Source organism: Solanum tuberosum, unplaced genomic scaffold, assembly GCF_000226075.1.
Source record: "Solanum tuberosum cultivar DM 1-3 516 R44 unplaced genomic scaffold, SolTub_3.0 scf00040, whole genome shotgun sequence".
NCBI classification, from domain to species: domain Eukaryota; kingdom Viridiplantae; phylum Streptophyta; class Magnoliopsida; order Solanales; family Solanaceae; genus Solanum; species Solanum tuberosum.
The window spans coordinates 1856575-1879024 of record NW_006238964.1 but is presented as its reverse complement, the minus strand read 5'-3'; the positions used below and the strand labels follow the sequence as shown (position 1 = coordinate 1879024).

Sequence of the window (22450 nt, the reverse complement as noted above, 5' to 3'; positions counted from 1 at the left end):
TCTACCCTAGTAAAAATAAAAGATATTTCTCAAAAAAGAAAATCATTCATAAATCAAACACTAAAAATCTTTTCTAGAAAATATTTTCTACTCACCAACCAAATATGAGAAAATAAGTCAAAAATCAACTTGTTTTCCAGGAAAACATTTTCCTTCATACCAAACACACCCTAAATCCGTAATATTATCTCTTAAATGTGTATATGGTGTGATTTTTCCAAAAATAAAATATCAAAAGAAAAATAACAATAGTAAAGTACTTCCTTTATTTCATATTAAGTGATTGTTTTTCTAAAAGAAATATTCAGGTGAATTTTTAGGCTTCTTTTGTTCAAAAGAATTAAATTGGTCAAACTTCAGGATGAATGTTTGAACTTTTTTTTTATATTTACCCTTCTCTTTAATGAAGTTTTACATTTTTTAAAAGTGATAAATTGTATTACTTTTAATTAAAATAACTTGAGAATAAATAAAAGAACAATAGAGGAAAATATGATTTAAATTGTGTCCTTTTTTTCTTAATAGGTATGAGAGATAAATTGTACTACTACTTTTAATTAGAATAACTTGAGAATAAACAAAGAAATAATAGTGGAAACTATGATTTAAATTATGTCATTTCTTTCTTAATAGGTATACATTGACTCATAAAGCCACTTAATATTCGTTAATAGATATGCATTGACTCACAAATTCAGTAATATGTATCGACTCACAAATTTAATTAATATTCCTTAATAGATACAAATTGGCTCACAAGGTCACCTAAAATCCGTTAATAGTATGCATTGACTCATAAATTTACTTAAAAGTATTTCTTAATAATTCAGTTAATATGAAATAGAAATTCGTTAATATGAAATAGCGGAAATATGTACCAACCTGTCCCCCTATTTTAATATAAATATCCACTAACTTTTCTGGACTCATACGGCCATTCTTCATACTCCCTCTTCACAACCAGAAGAGCGTGAGACCCTTTCTGTTACAAAAAAAAAAAAACTCAGTTAGAAAACAGAAAATCCTCTCCATCAATACGAGCTCGGAATTCATTTCCGTATGAAAAATATCGTCTCTCTGCTCTGTTTTTGTGTATTCTAATTGTTAATTTCTCGAATCGAGCGTTAAATTAGTGTTAAATCGGGCGAAAATGGAAGGTGAGAAAGTAAATGGGGGACCGAGGAGGTTGGGGAGTAGTAGGAGTAGTTTGAGCAGAACGATGAGTAGAAGCAGAAGCAGAGCAAGTTGGATGGTAGAAGATGTGTTCAATCCAATGCCGAGTAGAAGAAGTACTCGTGGAGAAGAAGATGAAGAAGCACTCACATGGGCTGCGTTAGAGAGATTGCCGACTTACGATCGATTGAGAAAGACGGTGCTTAAATCGTTCGCGGAGAGTGAGAATCAAGGGAATAGAAAAGTTGTTCATAAGGAGGTTGATGTTCGGAATCTGGGAATCAATGAACGCCAAGAGTTTATTGATCGCTTTTTCAGAGTTGCAGAGGAAGATAATGAAAAGTTTCTCAGAAAGTTCAGAAATCGAATCGACAAGTAAGTTAATAGTATTAATGAAATTTTACTTGCAGAGCCAAAAATTCTAATGAATTCATACTTTATGAATAACGTTTTGATCACTATACTAAGGTATCGTTTAGTTCGTGGATCAAATTATTTCAGAATTGTAGTCCTGAGATCTTACTAATTTATTCTATTCGGAAGGTGAGATAAAATAATATCAAATTAGATAAGTTTATGTTATATAAATTTAATCTCAAACTTATAAATTTATAGCGGATTTTGTTTTCAACTTATTATTTATAACATGATTTTTTGATGTTAGGAATTTAATTAAACCCCATCGTTGCGTGTGCTAGATATGTTGGTGTAGGGATCATGATTATAAATTTGTAATTGTAGCAAGAGAGTTTTATGTTGGGTAATAATAGTGTTTCTTATGTGGGTGGGATGAGTTGGTGTCTTAGGTGTAATTATTATAAGAATAAGTCAAATATCCAACGACTACATTTTATTCTTCAATATCTTATCGTGAACACCATTTCAAATCATATACATGTGCGTATGCATCACAAATTCACAATATGCAACTTGCTCTTACCAAACACTTTCTTTTTCTTTTTGTCTTTTAAACTCATGTAAAGCCAAAATGCTTTACTACTATTATTTAGAACTTAACAAATCCAAAACAGTGTAGTTGAACCGCTCTATCCACTAACAAAATTCAATCCATGTTAAATTATAGGGAATTAGTTCAATTTTATCTAAAAATTTATAGTAATTTAATTGATTGACCATCTGAACTGATTTCTTGCCCGACTCTAATATAATACTAATAATAAAAAAGGTTGGATTTTATGTTGAAGTGAAAACAAAGGAAAAGTTTAAAGTAGAAACGGCCGACCTTGTCGTGCAGCTTTTCATTTTAGGAATCAAAGAGGACAGCCATTTTAAAAATAAAAGTTAATCACATAAATCCATAGCAAAAGTCAAAACTATTTTAATGCCCAAAACGTTCTCTCCACCCTATGTGACAAACAATCGAAACCAAAAAACTTGGTTCAACTACTTTATGAACTAATTTTAGAACAGGTCCACTTATATAATAGTAATATAAAATTAACTTATATCCATCATTGTTATCTGTAATTCAATTAATCTGTTATAGCAGGTAACTTATCTTATATTGTATGGTTGCAGAGTTGGAATTACCCTTCCTACAGTAGAAGTTCGTTACGAACATTTAACAATAGAAGCTGATTGCTATATCGGCGACAGAGCTCTTCCCTCGCTGCCTAATGCTGCCAGAAACATTGCAGAATCAGCTTTGAGTTGTGTTGGACTTAATTTGGCTGAGAAAACTAAACTTACCATTCTTAAAGATGCTTCTGGAATAATTAAGCCCTCTAGGATGACCCTTCTATTAGGTCCACCATCTTCTGGGAAAACCACCCTTCTCTTGGCTTTGGCTGGAAAATTAGACCCTAGCTTAAAGGTCAGTTACACTTGTCATACTAATTCACATGTTACCAGCAACAACGATAACATACTCAGTGTAACATTATGGAACAGGTTAAAGGAGAAATCACATACAATGGGCACGGGCTAAAGGAATTTGTACCCCAGAAAACATCAGCATACATTAGTCAAAATGATGTTCATGTTGCTGAAATGACTGTTAAAGAAACTCTTGATTTCTCTGCTAGATGCCAAGGAGTTGGCTCTCGTTATGGTACTTTAATTTTTTACTTTTGATTAATTGTTTTTATAGTAATTATTTATAATAAACTATATATTTAAATTCGTAGAACTTCTAACGGAGCTTGCAAGGAGAGAAAGAGATGCTGGAATCTTCCCGGAGGCTGAAATTGATCTTTTCATGAAGGTAATTGACCTCTTATTAGCTACTTATAAGTAACTATGATACATTTTCTTGTTTTAATATTTACTAACATTGTGATATTCCTTTTAATGTTTAATTTAGGCAACTGCTGTGGAGGGACTTGAAAGCAGCCTTATCACTGATTACACCCTCAGGGTAAGTGAGACTGAGACCCTACCAGCCACTTATTAATTTCTTTATAGGAAGTGGGCATTTACTTACAACTTATAATTGACTTTTGAAAATATTTGGTATTGATGTGTCTGAACTAACCACTTTCCTTTTTCTATAACTAAAATCATTTTCTACTCACCGACTCTTTTGTTCAGACCTTTGAGATTTGAAAAGAAATAAAGATTTTTTAGGAACTTATTATTTGTGGTGCATGTTTTAATTTGTTAGGTAAACAAACACAACGTAACATTAGTTGCTGAACTAAAAGAAAAAATGTGCAGATTTTGGGGCTTGATGTGTGTCGGGACACAATTGTTGGGGATGAAATGATACGTGGCATTTCTGGTGGCCAGAAGAAGCGTGTCACTACAGGTTCAATTCTAAACTACCTTAAATTATCAAATAAACAAACGCCATCTGGAAAATATATGTTAATAACTTGATGTCCTTCCGTGATTTTTAAAATTTTAATATTTTTGCAATAACAATTTAAAATAATCAATTTTATAATGAAAAATAATACGGAGTACTCATTTTTCATAAAGCTTAAATAATGATATGAAAGGAGTAAAACTACCAACCACACCTCTCACATAGCTCTGTGCTACTTTATTATTTTAACGCACTTTAATTTTTCGTTGGGTGACCACCAAAATGGCTACTTCACCTAACATCATTGGACTATATTACCTTCTAAAATAAAAATAGTGTCTTACTTCCGTTGTCTTATTTTCACTAATGTTGGGCTTGAGAAAGTTATTTCAAATTACTTGTCGTTTTAGGAATTTAAGATTAAAATTGACAATTCTTTTCAATTACTCTATATCCTTAACATTAAGATAGTTTTCTTTTTATACTTAATTTTATTATTCTTTAATGAACGCACAAAGAAATAAAAATGGGACAGAGAGTAATTAAGACAACTTTGTCTATATACAAAGCGTATAGGCGTCGCATAGAGTGATATACGCTAATAAAACGTGTTTAATAAGATAAATAAGTTAAAAAGTATCTTAATATGTTATTAGAAGAAAAAATAAAACTAAGGGTGCTTGGTACGGTCGAAAGTTCTCTTTTAGTATCAAAAGTTTTTATCATTTTTCTTTTAAAACAAAATAAACTTGTTTATAATATCACTTTTAATCTCATCAACACATTTATCAACAATCTTATTTTATTATTGCTTTGATTAATTGTTGTCTCATAACATAAACTCGGAAGAATAATAATGGGCTTGATGATGCAGGGGAGATGATTGTTGGGCCAACAAAAACACTATTTATGGACGAGATATCTACTGGACTGGACAGCTCCACTACATTTCAGATAGTGAAATGTTTACAGCAGATTGTACATCTTACAGAGGCCACCATTTTGATGTCTCTCCTCCAGCCTGCTCCTGAGACATTCGATCTTTTTGACGATATCATTCTCTTATCTGAAGGCCAGATTGTTTACCAAGGCCCACGTGAACATGTACTCGAATTCTTCGAAACCTGTGGTTTTAAATGTCCAGAAAGAAAAGGCACTGCTGATTTCTTGCAAGAGGTAATCATCAAATGACTTTGGGTGTATGTCGGATCATCCAAAAGATATGTCTTTTTGAATTATACCACATGGGTGCAACAACATTTTTGAAGGTTTCGAGCAACATAACTCATAATAAAAGGAATTGTTAACTTGAAAAATAAAACAGACAATGTGCATATAAGTTGAATCCCATTTCGTATTTGCAACATAATCTAACATGTAATTTGTTGCATAGGTTACATCAAAGAAGGATCAAGAGCAGTACTGGGTGAATAAACATATGCCATACCAGTACATATCAGTATCTGAATTTGCAAAGAGATTCAAGCGCTTCCATGTTGGCTTACGTATAGAAAATGAGCTATCAGTTCCTTATGACAAAACAAGAAGTCACCCAGCTGCTTTAATATTCAAGAAGTACACTGTCCCTACATTAGAGCTTCTTAAGACAAACTTTGATAAAGAATGGCTTTTGATCAAGAGGAACTCTTTTGTTTACATTTTCAAGACTGTTCAAATAGTTATCGTCGCACTCATTGCATCAACTGTGTTCTTGAGGACCAAAATGCACCACGAAAATGAAGATGACGGTGGTGTCTATGTTGGTGCCCTCATATTTGGAATGGTCATCAATATGTTCAATGGTTTCTCTGAACTCTCACTCATCATACAAAGGCTTCCTGTTTTCTACAAGCATAGGGACCTTCTTTTCCATCCACCTTGGACTTTCACTTTACCAACTGTACTCCTAAAGGTTCCAATTTCTGTGCTTGAGACTATTGTGTGGATGGTCATGACATATTATACCATTGGTTTTGCCCCCGAAGCTAGCAGGTAATTCAATAATCATGTCAAAGTACATTTCAATTTGTATATTTGAATCTCAGAAAAAGATGTCAAATGTACAACTTATCTTAAAGGACAAGCCAAGCGCGCAACACTACAAAATAGTTAAATAGATGTTTTGGTAGTTTGACATGAGAAATTTGCATACCTTGGCGGAGTATTGAATTTGACTTTACTGCTATTATCCCTTGCCCAGGTTCTTCAAGCAATCACTGTTGGTTTTTCTGATCCAACAAATGGCTGCTGGATTATTTAGGCTCACTGCAGGAGTTTGTAGGACTATGATTATTGCAAATACTGGTGGAGCACTCACGCTCCTTCTTGTGTTCCTATTGGGTGGTTTCATCCTGCCTAGAGGTTAGTTCAAGAACATTAACATGTAGAAGATAACACCATTTGTTTTCTATTTGTTACCGATTAAAAAAATTGCAGCCAGAAAATAGCAATATAAATGCTTAATTCTTTTTAGGGGATTGTTCACAAGTTTCAATCACTGACAAAGTTCTGGCTTAATTGTAACAGGTTCAATTCCAGACTGGTGGCGATGGGGATTTTGGGTTTCACCTCTATCCTACGGGTTCAACGCCTTCACTGTAAATGAAATGTTTGCTCCAAGGTGGATGAACAGACCTGTAAGTTCGCTTCTACCTTCTCCTTGTCCTTTACCACCTCTCTTGACCATATTATCAAGTGAAACATGAGACTACTCCAGAAAGAAACAATGTGATTTATCGAAGTTCATAACCATATATAATCCATTCACAGGCCTCAGATGGAATTACTAGATTGGGTATGCAAGTGATGAGAAACTTTGACGTTTTTGCTGAAAAAAGATGGTTTTGGATTGGTGCTGCTGCTCTTCTGGGGTTCACAATTCTCTTCAACGTTCTTTTCACCTTTGTTCTTATGTATCTCAGCCGTAAGTATTCACTCCTCAAAATGTATAATGGGATTTGCTATTCAGTGCATTCTCTAAACTTATTAGATCTTTTGTCACCCTATCAGCTCTAAACAAGCCACAAGCTATATTATCCAAAGAGCAGGCCAGGGATATGGAAGCTGATCAAGAAGAAAGTAGGGACCCCCCTAGACTTAGAGTCAACAGGTCGAAGAGAGATGATCTCCCTCGATCCTTATCTGCAGCAGATGGAAACAGAACAAGTATGATCTTTACCCCATCAATCACAGAATATGTTTAGGAAATACAAGTAACGCTTACAATAAAATTATTCTCTTGCAGGAGAAATGGAAATCCGACGAATGAGCAGTCGTACCGGCTCTATTGGCCTCCATAGAAATGATGATGCAAATCTTGAGGCTGCAAATGGTGTTGCAGCAAAGAAAGGAATGATTCTGCCATTTACCCCACTGGCAATGTCCTTCGAGGATGTGAGCTACTTTGTTGACATGCCACCAGTAAGATTCATATCCTTCCACTCATTTTCACCTAATTAGTTTGATAATTTATCACCATTGTAGCTCTTCAATCTCCTTATCAGTGAGTATTCTATGATTGAACCTGAACCTACTTAATGATTTTTTCAGGAAATGAGGGACCAAGGAGTAACAGAGGACAGACTTCAATTGCTTCGTGAAGTGACTGGTGCATTTAGGCCAGGCGTATTGACAGCACTGATGGGAGTCAGTGGAGCAGGAAAGACTACACTCATGGATGTTCTAGCTGGACGTAAGACTGGAGGCTACATTGAAGGTGATGTAAGAATATCTGGATTTCCAAAGAATCAAGAAACATTTGCCAGAGTTTCAGGATATTGTGAACAAACTGATATACACTCACCTCAAGTAACTATCCATGAATCTTTGTTATTTTCGGCTTTCCTCCGGCTCCCGAAAGAAGTCAAAAATGAAGATAAGATGGTATGGAGTAACTCCTCCTTATGTTATAATGTAACAATTTTACAGGAAAAATACTGAGTTTTTCGTTGAAAACCTTTTTCCAGGTTTTTGTGGATGAAGTAATGGATCTGGTTGAGCTAGACAATCTCAAGGATGCAATTGTAGGTCTACCAGGAGTTACTGGTTTGTCAACAGAACAAAGAAAGAGATTGACTATTGCAGTAGAGCTTGTTGCAAATCCTTCAATTATATTCATGGATGAACCGACTTCTGGTCTTGATGCAAGAGCAGCAGCTATTGTTATGAGAACTGTGAGAAACACAGTAGACACAGGGAGAACTGTCGTCTGCACAATACATCAACCAAGTATCGATATATTTGAAGCATTTGATGAGGTAAAATAAGTGATTTTCTTAACTTCCACACCATCCAGTCTGAAAAAGAAATGTCTCTTAGCTCTGTAAGCCCCCTTTCTCTAATATGTGTTTTCTTCTGCACATCAGCTGCTTCTTATGAAAAGAGGCGGACAAGTAATCTATGCAGGCCCATTAGGTCGACATTCTCAGAAAATTATTGAGTATTTCGAGGTACTTACTGATTCTTGAACTATACATTCAAATAACTAAGAACCACCTCATATTTTGCTTATGAGTGTCAAAGGAAAGTGCACTAATTCAACTATCTAATGCAGGCAATTCCAGGAGTTCAAAAAATTAAAGAGAAGTATAATCCAGCTACCTGGATGCTAGAGGCAAGTTCAATTTCCACAGAAACTCGACTAGGAATGGATTTTGCTGAATACTACAGATCATCAGCTTTGCATCAGTAAGTAAAAATGAGTGAACTGCAAAATGTCTTTGGCACATTCGAAAAAAAACTAATGAAGTATGTTGCTTCATGCAGACGAAACAAGGCTCTTGTCAATGATTTGAGCGCACCTCCTCCTGGAGCCAAAGACCTCAACTTTACCACACAATATTCCCAGCCCACATGGGGCCAGTTCAAGTCCTGCTTATGGAAACAATGGTGGACTTACTGGAGAAGTCCAGACTATAACCTTGTCAGATTCTTCTTTAGTCTGGCTGCAGCGCTAATGATAGGGACAATTTTCTGGAACGTTGGCAGTAAAATGTATCTACCTCTTATCTAAAATTAACCCACAGATTTCACGGGGTTTTTTTAAACCAGACAATCTAAAAGGTCGTTACTAACTCCATAAGTCTGTTTTTTTCTGTGTTACAGAGAAAGTAGCAGTGATCTAATGATAGTCATCGGGGCAATGTATGCAGCTGTACTGTTTGTTGGAATCAACAATTGTTCGACTGTACAACCAATTGTAGCCGTTGAAAGAACCGTCTTTTATAGAGAAAGGGCTGCTGGGATGTATTCAGCATTACCATATGCTATGGCACAGGTAAGCATCATCCAGCTAAATTGTAACAACATATTAAGCAGTCATATCTTTTTTACAGGACATTTTCTTATTCATTCTCAGTAATTGATGTAATACATTTGGCGTGCAGGTAATTGCAGAAATACCATACATACTCATCCAAACAACATACTATACTCTTATAGTGTATGCTATGATTGGCTTTGAGTGGACGGCGGCTAAATTTTTCTGGTTCTATTTTGTAACCTTCTTCTCCTTCCTATACTGGACATACTATGGAATGATGACTGTTTCCATCACACCGAACCACCAAGTAGCTGCGATCTTTGCTGCAGCATTCTATGCTCTCTTCAATCTTTTCTCCGGTTTCTTCATTCCCAGACCGGTAAGTCAAATGTTCTTTACAAGCATTCAAACATATAAATAATCTTGCACATAACAACAATACTAATATTTCTCATTAAAATCTCAGAGAATTCCCAAGTGGTGGATATGGTATTACTGGATCTGTCCAGTTGCATGGACTGTTTATGGTTGCATTGTATCACAGTATGGTGATGTGGAGGCTACTATCATAGTCCCAAATATGTCTCCAAACCCTATGATTAAGGACTACATTAAAGATCATTTCGGATACAATCCAGACTTCATGGCACCAGTTGCTGTGGTTTTGGTTGGTTTTGCAGTCTTTTTCGCCTTTATGTACTCTTACGCTATTAAGACATTGAACTTCCAAACAAGATAGATAGTTATGGATAGTTACAAAAGCTTGTACATATTGCCTGAAGCCACCTCTTATCTTCACAAAAGAATGTGGCAATTGTTATATATTTATTTTTAAGAGACATAAAAAGGTTCATACACCTCTAGGTCTAGGATCTTTAGTATGTGTTTGTATTTAGGAGTTTTGCAGATAACTATTTCTATAGCACTGAGGAATATTCATTCTTGTAAGATTCAAGTGTAGTCTCCTCAGAATAGCACAAAAATGTAAGCAATGACTATGCTTCCACAGGGCAAAATGTAATTGTAAATTACTGATGCTTATATGCAATTAAGATTATTTTTTCTCTACTTCATGGAGTGTGTAATACATAATGTTCACAGGAAAAATCAGCATCCACAAAGTTGGTATTTTGATTATACAATTACTAATCCACACCCAAACAGACATGCACAATCTTTTCTTTTTCCTTATTGTTGAGGTGTTCTACTTGCCAGCATTTCGGTAGTTGATTTATCGGATGATCACTCAATTAGGAGTAATTATTATCTCAGAAAATTACTTTTTTTTATTGACAAAAATTAAAATCAAGAAAAGATAACTATGTGAAATAATAACTATTAAGTGAGAAAAATCAACCTAGCATTTAGGAGAATTACGATCCTTGACAAATTGAGTCAAATTTCGATGTTTATATTGAGAAATTTACTACTACATCCGTTCACTTTTACTTGTCACTTTTGACATATCAAGAAAAGACAATGATATTTTTCCATGTTTACCCTCATCAGTAAATACTCCTTCTTCAAATCATTTTTCAAGACTTAATACGAAACATCATTTAATAGTGATAGTTTGATAAACTACATATATCAATACTCGTTTTCTTAATGAGTGTGCCAAGTCAAAATGAGACAAGTGACAGAATGAAGTATTTAACCACTTAAACTTTGTTATCCCCTTGACAAGGGTTCAAATACTTAGACACTTGTAACAAATATTTTTTTATAATTTTAGATTTATAGAAATTCATAAACTGTTAAATTATGAATTCGCCTCTATCACAAAAGCATCTTACCATAATGCGAAATATTAGGTCCAAAGATAAAGACAGGTTCCTTGTATTACCATGAAGACTCTGCCAGCGGAATTTCCTTCTTTCCATAAATCACTTTAGATGCGTCACAGTTCACATGTCATCTTTCAATTTCCATAGCCTAATTTATTCCCCTTTAAACTTGTCCGATTAAATTTTATTTAGACATTTCAATTATATTTTGATTAAATACTTAAATAATGTGATATATTTTTAAAAAATAGCTTATCTATACAAGGTCGTGTTAAATTTTTTTGTTCATAATCCACATTAAATATAACAAAATTTGACGCCAACAAAATATACTTATTTTTGACAAACTTTAAAAATTAAAATTGCTCAAAAATATACTCCCTTTATTTTAATTTATTTATCTAATTTTGTTTTATCATGAATCTTAAAAAAATTAAATTTTGTGTTTTAAATTAAAAATATGAAAAATGTATTAAAATATTCTTTAATTTCATAATTTTAAATATGTCAAGTAAAAGATTATTCATTGTTTTTTATAAAAAAAATAGATAAAATAATATGTGATAGTACAAACAAATTAAAACGGATAGAGTAGTATACAGTCACTTTGAAGCTACTCAAACGTGGGAATAATTTTTGTCATTTTTCTTGTGAAATTTACACGGTCTTGTCGCCGCATTTTCTTAGAATAAGCCCTCATAAGCAGATTTTTCTAGTATTTAACACTCTTTCTCTCTTTTCCCTTTTCTCAACAAAAACAAAATACTCTGTATTTCTTCTTCTTCTCTCACAAATCACAATGTTCTCATTGAATGGAACCAATTTTCCGGTAAATAACATTCTTACCCCAAACCCCATTTCTTGTTAGCTCTTAAATCATGGAATTCTTGATCAAATTTTATGATGAATTTCTTTGAATCTTTCATTTTCCAGATTAGTCTTGCAAATGTTTTTGTCTGATCAGATTTTTGTTTTTGCAGAACGATTCGCTATCTGGGGTTTCAAGATGTTTGATTCAGTCCCGGAAAAAGGTGTCTTTTCCTATGGTGGTGGCCTCTGTGAGCCCAAATGGAAGACCGGCAGACCGGAATGTGAGTGTTTTAATGGAAAATACTTTGAAGGAGATGAAGGAAAATTCTCCAGTTATAGAGAAAGATTCTAAATCGACGGTCACTGGTGGAGTCGGCGATGTGTACGGCGAGGATAGTGCCACTGAAGATCAAACTATTACTCCTTGGAACTTCTCTGTTGCTAGGTGAAAAGATTCGATTTTTACGTTTTGTTTCGATATTTTCTATGCTCTCTATCAAAATTCCACGTCATCTTGTCTAGTGCGGAGTGGACACAAATCAATAGTAATTTATTTTCGAGAAAATGTTTTTCAAAATATATGACCAATCGAACTTGAGAAAATTGGAAAGCTTTTATACTAACACACCCTGGTTTCTGAAATTTGGTTTTTTAATTTGTGTTGGTTTTTGTCATAAATTATTTGAATCTGTTAAAAAATGATTTTTTTGTTCTTATTATTTTCATTTTTATAATGCCACTTGATTGATTGTTTTTTTCCTGGTGTCTTTATATGTTAGTTTAAAATTGTATCTTTCCATTTAAGGTCACCTGAAAATGATGTAATAGAATGGGATACTTGTTGATCTCCTTAGTTTTTTGATGTTAAAGAAAATGAACATCATTGGTGAACCTGAGAAGTGTTTCTTCATTTGCATCCATTATGAACATGATTCTGTTCTTTGGTGAGCAGCGGATACTCATTGTTGCGTAATCCACACTACAACAAAGGGTTAGCTTTCAGCGAGAAAGAAAGGGATTCCCACTATTTACGTGGTCTTCTTCCTCCTGTGGTTTTTAATCATGAGCTTCAGGTTGTCCATGTTGTGTTTTTGCATAGCCTTAATTATGTCTCTCCCAGTATTCCTCTTCCTGACCAAATGTAAGCTCTCTATTTAACTGCATTGTTGTGTCACTTCTTCTGTCAGGTTAAGAAATTGATGAACAATCTGCGTCAGTATGATGTACCACTGCAAAGGTACATGGCCATGATGGATCTTCAGGTAGTAGCACATAATATATCTATGTAATGCTGATGATTAGTTGCTGCTTTCTGTTAAAGTTATACTTTAGTATTAAAGAAACAATGGCATAATAATAATTGGAGTCTGATTACATCTAAGACGTCCCAAACAAATAGATCTTGCTTGGATCAAGTCCTTGTACATTTTTATTCCCAATTTATTGGCATCATAATATACAAATTCTTGCATCCTGGTGCAGGAGAGAAATGAGAGGCTATTCTACAAGCTTCTTATGGAAAACGTGGAAGAGCTTCTCCCGGTAGTTTATACTCCAACAGTAGGTGAAGCATGCCAGAAGTATGGTAGCATCTTCAGACGACCTCAAGGCCTTTTTATCAGCTTGAAAGAAAAGTATGTGTTTGGAATTCAACAGATAATTTTCAAATTAGTGGCCCAAGTTTTTTTTTATTACATTTGGATCTGATTTGTTATAGCCATTTGCAGAGGCAAAATTCTTGAGGTATTAAAGAATTGGCCTGAGAAGAAAATTCAAGTTATTGTTGTAACTGATGGAGAACGAATATTAGGCCTTGGAGACCTAGGTTGCCAGGTATGTTCTATATGGACTTCACACTAATTTTTGGAATCATGTTAGGTGAGTTCCAAGGAAAAACAGAAAACTAATTATCTGTTTGTTTAACTGATGTTCCCAGTTTCTCTATGCACCAATATATATTTTAAAACATATATATGACATATCTGCCCACATATTTCTCTTAGGTATCTAAAGACATATTAATGACAATCAATTCATCTTGACAGGGAATGGGGATACCAGTAGGGAAACTCTCTTTATACACCGCTCTTGGAGGCATTCGGCCGTCATCTGTAAGTTTCTGTAGGGAAAATGTAACAGTTGTTAGAAATGGACATGATGCCTTTCTTTCACAAATAGTGTTGTATCTCATTGATGTTCGGTGAACTCAATCAAATCTTACATCTGCCAAAATGTTAAATAATCATATGGTCTGAGACTGTGTTATCTGACTGTTTTCTGCACATCGTTTTGCATAGAAACCTGCAAATAGCATCATGTTACTTTATAGTTGCCCAGCTACTTGGCACTTGAAAAGCATTAGTTAGCATTATCAGTCAGGCAGAGCCTTATCTACTTGCTTTTACCTCCACCTAACCAATGGAGAAAAATCGGTAGATTAATTATCCTTTCTTCCTTTGCAGTGCTTGCCAGTAACCATTGATGTGGGTACAAACAATGAGAAATTGTTAAAAGATGAATTTTACATTGGGCTCAGACAAAGAAGAGCTAGAGGACAGGTTCACAATTTTTATTTCCTACAATGCTAGGTCATAGAGTACATTTCGTAGAAGGTTGTATATGTTTTTAACTTTCTTCTTTTGATGGTTCGTCCACATTCAGGAATATGCTGAACTCTTGGATGAATTTATGTCTGCTGTCAAGCAAACTTACGGAGAGAAAGTGCTCATTCAGGTTGGTTGTCTTCTGATGAAGTTGTACATATGTATATTGAACTTTATTCTGTGTTCTAACTTCATGACATACATCAATAGTTTGAAGACTTTGCGAATCATAATGCATTTGACCTTCTTGCGAAGTATGGAACTAGCCACCTTGTTTTCAATGATGACATTCAGGTAAGATAAGGACTCAAATATTGTAATGCTGTCATAGAAGTGGTGTTTCAATGACTGATACACGCATTCTGTCACTAACATCTTCCTGTTCTGTGTTATCCTCCAGGGGACTGCATCTGTGGTCCTAGCAGGGATCATGGCAGCACTAAACTTAGTGGGGGGAAACTTGGCACAGCATAAATTTTTATTCCTGGGAGCTGGAGAGGTAATGATGTTTTGACATACAGCTTTTGGTTTTGCCCTCATATTAGCTAACAACCTTGCTCGTTTAGCAAAATGAAGTTTGATTTTCATTATGTTTAATACCAGAGGTGGATTTTTTCAGTGTTGAAAGCTCCAAAGTTGTACTTGGAATTTCTCAACGCCTTCCTCCTTTAAGGCCTTAGCAGTTTAAGAGCTGGATTTGATCATATATTAGTTTCCCTTCCATTGTATATCTCTGTAGATTTCCGTTATGCCCCTTAAATCACTTATTGACAATGCAGGCTGGTACCGGGATAGCAGAACTCATAGCTCTTGAGATGTCAAAGCAGGTTTGGCCTTGAAGGAAACTATTTCTCTTTGTTTTGACTTTTGACTAAAGATCTTGTGTCAAAAGTTTCTACCACCTTTATAAAAACGAAATATGTCAAATGATTTATGCAATAGTGTTCTTTGTGTAGACTGGAGCCCCTCTAGAAGAGACACGAAAGAGAACCTGGATGGTGGATTCTAAGGTATCTGAAATTGTCTGTATTAGATATTTTTATTCTTTCAATTAGTCTTCCAGCAGCTCATTGATTACTAAGCATCCACACATCATTCTTCCTCTAGGGGTTGATAGTTAGGTCTCGTATGGAGTCACTTCAACATTTTAAGAGGCCCTGGGCTCATGACCACGAGCCAGTAAAAGAACTGGTGAATGCTGTGAAGGTACAAATATATCACCTCCTCCCAGTTTCATTATCCTCCCCCTCGAAGTCTCATCCTTAACTCGTATTATTGTGTACCAGTTAATTAAGCCAACCGTCTTGATTGGGTCTTCTGGCACTGGGAAGACGTTTACTAAAGAAGTGGTACAAGCTATGGCAACCTTCAATAAGGTACTATTCCTTGTTCCTTGAAATCCTTCTCGGAGAAAAGCTGCATTCTGTAAGTCCACCTAGTTTGGGTAAAAGACTTAAGCAAGAATAATTTATTGTTCTAAATGGTTTGTAATGCAGAAACCAGTTATTTTTGCTCTCTCCAACCCAACATCACAGTCTGAATGTACTGCTGAAGAGGCTTATACATGGAGTGAAGTAAGTTATTGGACAGTCCATTTTTTAGGTTGAAGTTGGTATTACTCTGTCAATGTTCTGTTTTCTTGCAGTTCTAAAATTTTTCCATATCCATACAGGGGCGGGCCATTTTTGCTAGCGGGAGTCCATTTGCTCCAGTTGAGTACAAGGGGAAAGTTTTCGTGTCTGGTCAGGTCTGAAATGTCAAAACATATGGCTTTACATTTTTCCTAAATACATTTAAATTTCATAACATTATGTACTCAATTTCTCTCTAGGGAAATAATGCATACATCTTCCCTGGTTTGGGTCTGGGACTTATAATATCTGGTGCTATTCGTGTTCATGATGACATGCTCCTGGCAGCCTGTAAGTTCTGCATAATGTTACTCTACTATTTATGATAATATCTGGTGCAATTCGCGTTCTGATCAACTTCTATCTCTCGATTATTTTCTGGATTATAACTTTTGTGCATATGCTACTGTAAACATTTTCCTGGAATTGGAATCTTTGATACCTTTACACTAAAGTGGTGCCTTTCATCCTCATAAAATCTTACATTTCTATCTCCGAATTCTTTCATCTGAACAGCGGAAGCTTTAGCAGCAGAAGTAAGTCAAGAGAACTTGGAGAAGGGACTAATATACCCACCATTTGCCAACATAAGGAAGATTTCAGCTCACATTGCTGCCAAAGTAGCTGCCAAAGCATATGAGCTCGGTAATTTTCGCCTCTACAATCTCTGGAGAACTTTAAACACTTTTTTTTCAACATGTATCTATCAAATATAGTATTGATGTTCATTTCCTTTTGCTCAACAGGCTTGGCCACTCGTCTACCTCAACCGGAGAACCTAGTAACATATGCTGAGAGTTGCATGTACAGTCCAAGTTATCGTAGCTATCGCTAAGTCAAGGAAGATACATAAAATTAGTAGTCATTGATTTTCATAGCTTTGAAGATTAGTGTACTCATGGAGATGGTACTAATTTAGGAATATATAGATAATTTTTAGTTTTGTATTGGCCACTTAACATCTTATGTGTAATTCTGACCCATTGGGTCAGCACGGGCCACTGGTCCTCACTCCTTGTACTGATGTTTAGCTAATATAAAATAAATAAATTTTACGTATCTTTCTAACCAAAAAAAAATGTGGAGCTAATCGTACGTATAAAACGTTGTTAATGCACAAAATTATAAGCAAGAAGCAGCTAATATGCATTTTGGTGGAGAAACAGTTTTCGCATCTCGGTCTCCCGACATGCCTCCACGGGTCCTTAAGCACAGGAATGACTCTCAAACGCAATCGCTGCACATCTCTGGCCAAAATAGCATCCAGAAAGGTCAAATGATCATCCAACTAAACCGATTCATATCAGAGCAAGGTGAGCCAGCTTCAGTAAATAAGTTGTCTGTTGAGATGTATTATTATTTATTTAAATATAAATATATCAACAAGGTCGTTGTAGTATAGTGGTAAGTATTCCCGCCTGTCACGCGGGTGACCCGGGTTCGATCCCCGGCAGCGGCGTTTCTTTTTTTGTTGTGTTTCATTTTATTTATTTATTAAAACTAAACAATTTATTGGAGTAATATTTATGTAAGTCCTTTTTGTACACCTACCAACTAAAAAAGAATTTGTTGGATAGGGTGAGCAGAACAGAATAGTGTGGAAGAATATTTATTTATGTATATATAGAAAAAATAATAAAAAGTGACCCTAACTAAAAGCTAACTTTTGAATGGTTGCATTTACGCTAAAATAAAATATGAAATATCCAAAGTTGTATCATTGAGTAAAGAGGGGATAATTCTCCAGAGATAGACATATATAGTGCAATTTATGAAAGAGCAATAATATTGCATGTGCCATGATGTAAAGTACTATAAAGGGAAAAGAAAAAGGTGCCAATAATGTATTTAATTTGGACAAAGGCTTGCTATTCTTATCAACATTGTATCATGATAAGGGAATCGAAAGTTTATTAAATATATATATATATAAAACAACTACTCCCTTTTTTTTGTTCTCCATTGTGATTCAATTTATCCGTATTAGAGCCTAAGATTATGGTAAATGAAATATATAGCTAAGAACCATGAGCATGATGACATTTCTTTTTATTTATTCCAGCCTTTGTTAGATAAAAGTTACTCGATACGTGTAATAATGGGAGGTAATAGATACCTTGTATAATTAATTGAGATGCGTGCAAGTTGATCCAAACACCACTCTTATTAAAAGAAAGTCAATTTTGAAAGTAAAGAGCATTCCTACGAATATGAAATGTGATGATATAATAAATCTCCAAATATCATCCTAGAAAAAAGAATTTAGGGAATAAAGCTATAATGATATGATCTCTTCTCCAATACTTCATTCTCAATTATTCCAATTTGGGCTCTCACTAATTTATAAATTCAATTTTCCTTATTAAGTCACTTCAAGGAATGATACTGTTTTTTAATATTCCCCACTCCACTTCTGTATTGGACTCTTTAAGTCATGAGTTACATCAATGTAACCAAGTCAGCCAAGCACGACAAGTGTCATACTACCCCATGCTCGTGGGTTTAAGCCATATTTTGAGGATGAAAAGAATCATGTTGAGAGGGTATCCCTAGAAATGGGCATGACGTCCCTAGAAAATGAGTTCTACAACCTACAAATTCATATTCAGTCGGACTTCAATACATATACCAGACATCATGTGGGAAATAAAAAAAAAGTTTATCATATACTTTCTCTTGATTTGTACACAAATTATTTCTTATAAATATTTAAGAAATTCAAAAAATTATAACTATTTAATAAATTTCTTACTAAATTTAGAGAAAAAAAATCGATTTAGGTGAACCTTGAACCCATATCTTCTAAGCTAGGTCCGCCTTAGGTCCTTTTTTTGCTCCTATATAAACCACCTTACCCTTATTCCATTTCCCATTCCCTTCTCCATATTCAGCATACAATTTCTAAGTATATTAGTATTATTATTATCTTTTAATTACTCTATTTGTGTGTCTATAATTCATTGTTACTCGTATGGAAAGAAATAATAACTTGCATCGTCAAGTTGCTAGCCTTAGGCAGTCCCTTTTCGATCAGGTTCCTCTTTTTTTTCTTTTCTTTTTTTTGTATTTATTATTAGGGGCATTGATATCGCAAAATGCCCTACAACTAGTTAAATAGCTCAAAGTTATCCTTTCTACCAACCGTTAATTCAAACAAAAAAAATGACTAATTTTTTTGTCCTTGAACTATTCGAAATTGGACGGTTTTAATTAGATAGTAGGTTTTAATTGGTTTGAGTCACTTGCATGGGTGCAGGGATATGTTGATGAGCAATTTATTGAGTTGGAAGAGCTACAAGATGATGCTACTCCTAACTTTGTGGAAGAAGTTGTTACTTTGTTTTATAATGATTCTGCTAGGTTAATCCATAATATTGACCAATCATTGTGAGTTTTTTTTTCCTCTTAGACATATATAATGCACTGATTAATTAATATAATTATTTAATTTGTTGAATGTTTAATTATTTTAGGGAAGAACATCCTCTTGATTTTGCAAAGCTTGACAACTATATGTATCAGTTTAAGGGCAGTAGTTCAAGGTTAGAAATTAACAAGATGGTTATATGATAAACTAGATACTTATAATAATTAATGAAAATGATAATTTCCTTTAATTTATCATCAAACTTAGTATAACAACTTTTTTTCATGACTAATTGTATACAGCATTGGAGCCAAGAAAGTTAAAATTGAATGTACACAGTTCATGGAATACTGCCGAGCTGGAAACGTGGAAGGGTAATTAATCGTCATTAATATAAATAATTTTTTACACTATCAACATAATTTAATATGTTATAACATGTTACGATCAGAAATCTAATATCAATTATCAATATTTACTCCAGGACATTATTATAAGTGACTAGCTTGCACTATTATTACGAAAAGGGAGAAAGTACACATGGAAAAAAAGTTGAAAGTATTTTTAACTTGGACCGTATAGATAAAATGTAACCTTAGAAATTACATTGTATGTACCTATTGACCTTGAAAATAGCCTTAAATTTTTAACTTTCAATTTCTGGCCCATTAACAAAACTTCAAGGTTAAAAGTCGATGTCTATCTAATTTCTAATGAATATTCTTACTCATTTATAGTATTATTTATACCCAAATATTAATCCTCTGGAACTTACTTGTCGTAGTTGATGGTTTGCAAGATGCTCTTACATGCCTACTGGCTTATTTAGAATTTACTTAAATATGGTTCTTTACTAGTCGACATTTTTTGTCGAGACAAAGAATATATCATAAACTATTCATGAATCACAAAATTGTACACTAGTCATGTTTTGTCAAGGCATATATTCTACTCTTTTCAGACCTCATTGTGAGATTATGTGATTAATTTTTTCCTTTATTTTAATTTCTTCGTAAATTGAAGCAGATGCAAGAGAACTTTTCAGCAATTAAAGAGAGAATATGCGATACTCAGAAAGAAGCTAGAGTTTATTTTCAGGTAGCAACAAATATACTCGAATTATTTCTGCTAATTAATTAATTAATTAAAATGAATGTGATGAAATTTGTTACTGTATATATGCAGTATGCAAGACAAGCTGGACCAACTGAAACGGCGTCGTATCGCCCAAAGTAACTATGTTAGAGATATAATCTAAGTGACTCATGATGCAAGTTAAAAATGCACAACTCCTTGTTAAATGTAATAATAAAGGGAAGGATTTGTATTAGCATTAATTAGAGTTTATTAATTAGAGTTACACCTTACAGTATGTTATGGATGAATGAAATATATATACAGAATTCGACAATTCTAAAGAATGGGACTAAGCAACTTTTTTAGATCTCATTCTTTAATATAACATCAACATAACAATAACATTATAAAGCAATATAGGCATTTATCCCATCCATCCACCGAGAAAAACACCTGCCTTACACTAAAAGTTCACGCGCTTCTTTATTCAAAACAAAAAAGAATATTCTGAAATGAACCCACATATAAAAAAGTGGGTTGGTCTGCTCATTATTTGTGTTCACACATTTTTTTCAAAGGACAGAAATCACATACTTTTAAGGCAAAATTACCATTTGTCCCTTATAAGTTTATAATTACAGAAATCCCTCAAAAATTTAAAAACGGATACAATAATATAAGCATTAATCTGATGCGCAAGATGCATTAATCGTTAAGTAAGATATATTACATTTTATACATGATACACTAATTTGATGTACATTTTATACATGATACACTAATATGATGCGCGAGATACACTAATGTGATGTGCAATATACACTAATTTGAGGCGCGAGATACACTGATCTGATGCGCGAGGTACATTTTATACATGATATACTAATCTGATGCCCGAGATACACTAATCTGATGAGTGAAAATGAGGAATTTTGGAGATTTGTAAAACTTATAAGGGATAATGGTAATAAGTAAACTAAAATGTGGGATTTTTGTAATTTTTCCTTTTTTCATTATTGCAATATTCGTGAGTTTAGCATTTGAAAAGTAAGGCTCATATATTACTTTTGACTGATTTTTTTCCTTTTATAGCATGAAAAGTTTGGCCCAAAAACTACATTTGGGCTTAAATGAGTGATGTTCTAGTCCGACCGGTTCGATTTTAAAGTGAAATTAGAAGACACTTAATCCATTTTTAAATGGGAAAATTAGCAATTAAGTCATAATACCTAACATAATTAGTCAAAATAACAACACTTTAAAATATTTATTTAAAATGACAGAATGACAATATTTTTATAAAATAATATGTATTCAAATTTTAGTATTTTAAATTAATTTTATTTATGGAAAGAGTCCTATATTAGACCAAATTATATATCAATAACCGTTTAAAGTGAAAAAAATAAATTAAACCAATACCATTAACCTTTTTTCATCACCATTCACGTTTCTTCCCCAACTTTCACGTTTCTTCCCCACCTTTCACGTTTCAAGTTTATCTTTCTTCAAGGTGTTAAATTGTTGTTCATCAAGAAATTTTCTTTATTGTTAAACGAAATCTCTTTATTAATTCAAGCAGATTTCTCGGTTGGCAAGGTAATTTCCATTATCAATTTTGATTTTTTTTATTTGATGTTTAAATAACTGATTCTATACATTATGGATTTTCAGTCAAATTTTTCAATTTTTATGTGATTTTGTTTAAATATTCATCATATATTTATTACTTTCAATTTTTTTTTGTGATTTTCTTTTAATTTTTCAGATTTTGTAGATTCTAGAAATTCATATATATGTTTGTTTTGTTTGATATTTAATACATTTTAAAATTGATAATATCGAAATTTGCTTTTAGGGTTTTAGATTATGGGGAAAGCATTATTGTCAATCAGAATTACTAGAAGTATACCAAATAATATTCAAAATTTTGGGGAATTTCCCTCATTTGATTTGTGTATTACCCAAGGGTTGC

At 33.7% G+C, this 22450-nt stretch overlaps 3 protein-coding genes and 1 non-coding gene across 5 annotated transcripts; all 4 read left to right on the top strand.

Annotated features, from left to right (window-relative positions):
* Positions 1-925: 925 nt before the first annotated feature.
* Positions 926-10268, top strand: LOC102578847 (ABC transporter G family member 35-like). The gene is made up of 21 exons (XM_006342980.2): positions 926-1548; positions 2713-3007; positions 3085-3244; positions 3321-3397; positions 3497-3550; positions 3850-3940; positions 4815-5116; positions 5334-5932; positions 6141-6301; positions 6467-6576; positions 6710-6863; positions 6950-7105; positions 7185-7360; positions 7490-7822; positions 7906-8196; positions 8305-8388; positions 8493-8626; positions 8705-8932; positions 9044-9215; positions 9325-9579; positions 9667-10268. Exons 1-21 carry the CDS (start codon positions 1151-1153, stop codon positions 9937-9939), a joined length of 4503 nt encoding a protein of 1500 aa, XP_006343042.1. The 5' UTR covers positions 926-1150; the 3' UTR covers positions 9940-10268.
* A 1406-nt stretch (positions 10269-11674) lies between these two features.
* On the top strand, positions 11675-17090 carry LOC102578500 (NADP-dependent malic enzyme, chloroplastic). Its single transcript, XM_006342979.2, has 20 exons — positions 11675-11816; positions 11968-12242; positions 12750-12870; positions 12985-13059; positions 13280-13431; positions 13525-13630; positions 13843-13908; positions 14260-14355; positions 14459-14530; positions 14611-14694; positions 14801-14899; positions 15180-15227; positions 15357-15410; positions 15508-15606; positions 15687-15776; positions 15897-15974; positions 16073-16147; positions 16232-16322; positions 16548-16676; positions 16778-17090. Exons 1-20 carry the CDS (start codon positions 11787-11789, stop codon positions 16864-16866), a joined length of 1929 nt encoding a protein of 642 aa, XP_006343041.1. The 5' UTR covers positions 11675-11786; the 3' UTR covers positions 16867-17090.
* Positions 17091-17418: 328 nt separating this feature from the next.
* On the top strand, positions 17419-17490 carry TRNAD-GUC (transfer RNA aspartic acid (anticodon GUC)). Its single transcript has one exon. It is a non-coding gene; the product is annotated as a tRNA-Asp (tRNA).
* Positions 17491-19002: 1512 nt separating this feature from the next.
* Positions 19003-20634, top strand: LOC102606269 (histidine-containing phosphotransfer protein 4-like). Of its 2 annotated transcripts, none has more exons than XM_006342977.1 (6): positions 19003-19065; positions 19288-19418; positions 19505-19573; positions 19701-19772; positions 20425-20485; positions 20572-20634. In XM_006342977.1, exons 1-6 carry the CDS (start codon positions 19003-19005, stop codon positions 20632-20634), a joined length of 459 nt encoding a protein of 152 aa, XP_006343039.1. The 2 variants fall into 2 exon arrangements, with proteins under 2 accessions (XP_006343039.1, XP_006343040.1); XM_006342978.1 differs by having other exon boundaries at positions 20425-20488; positions 20575-20634.
* The last annotated feature ends 1816 nt before the right edge of the window (positions 20635-22450 follow it).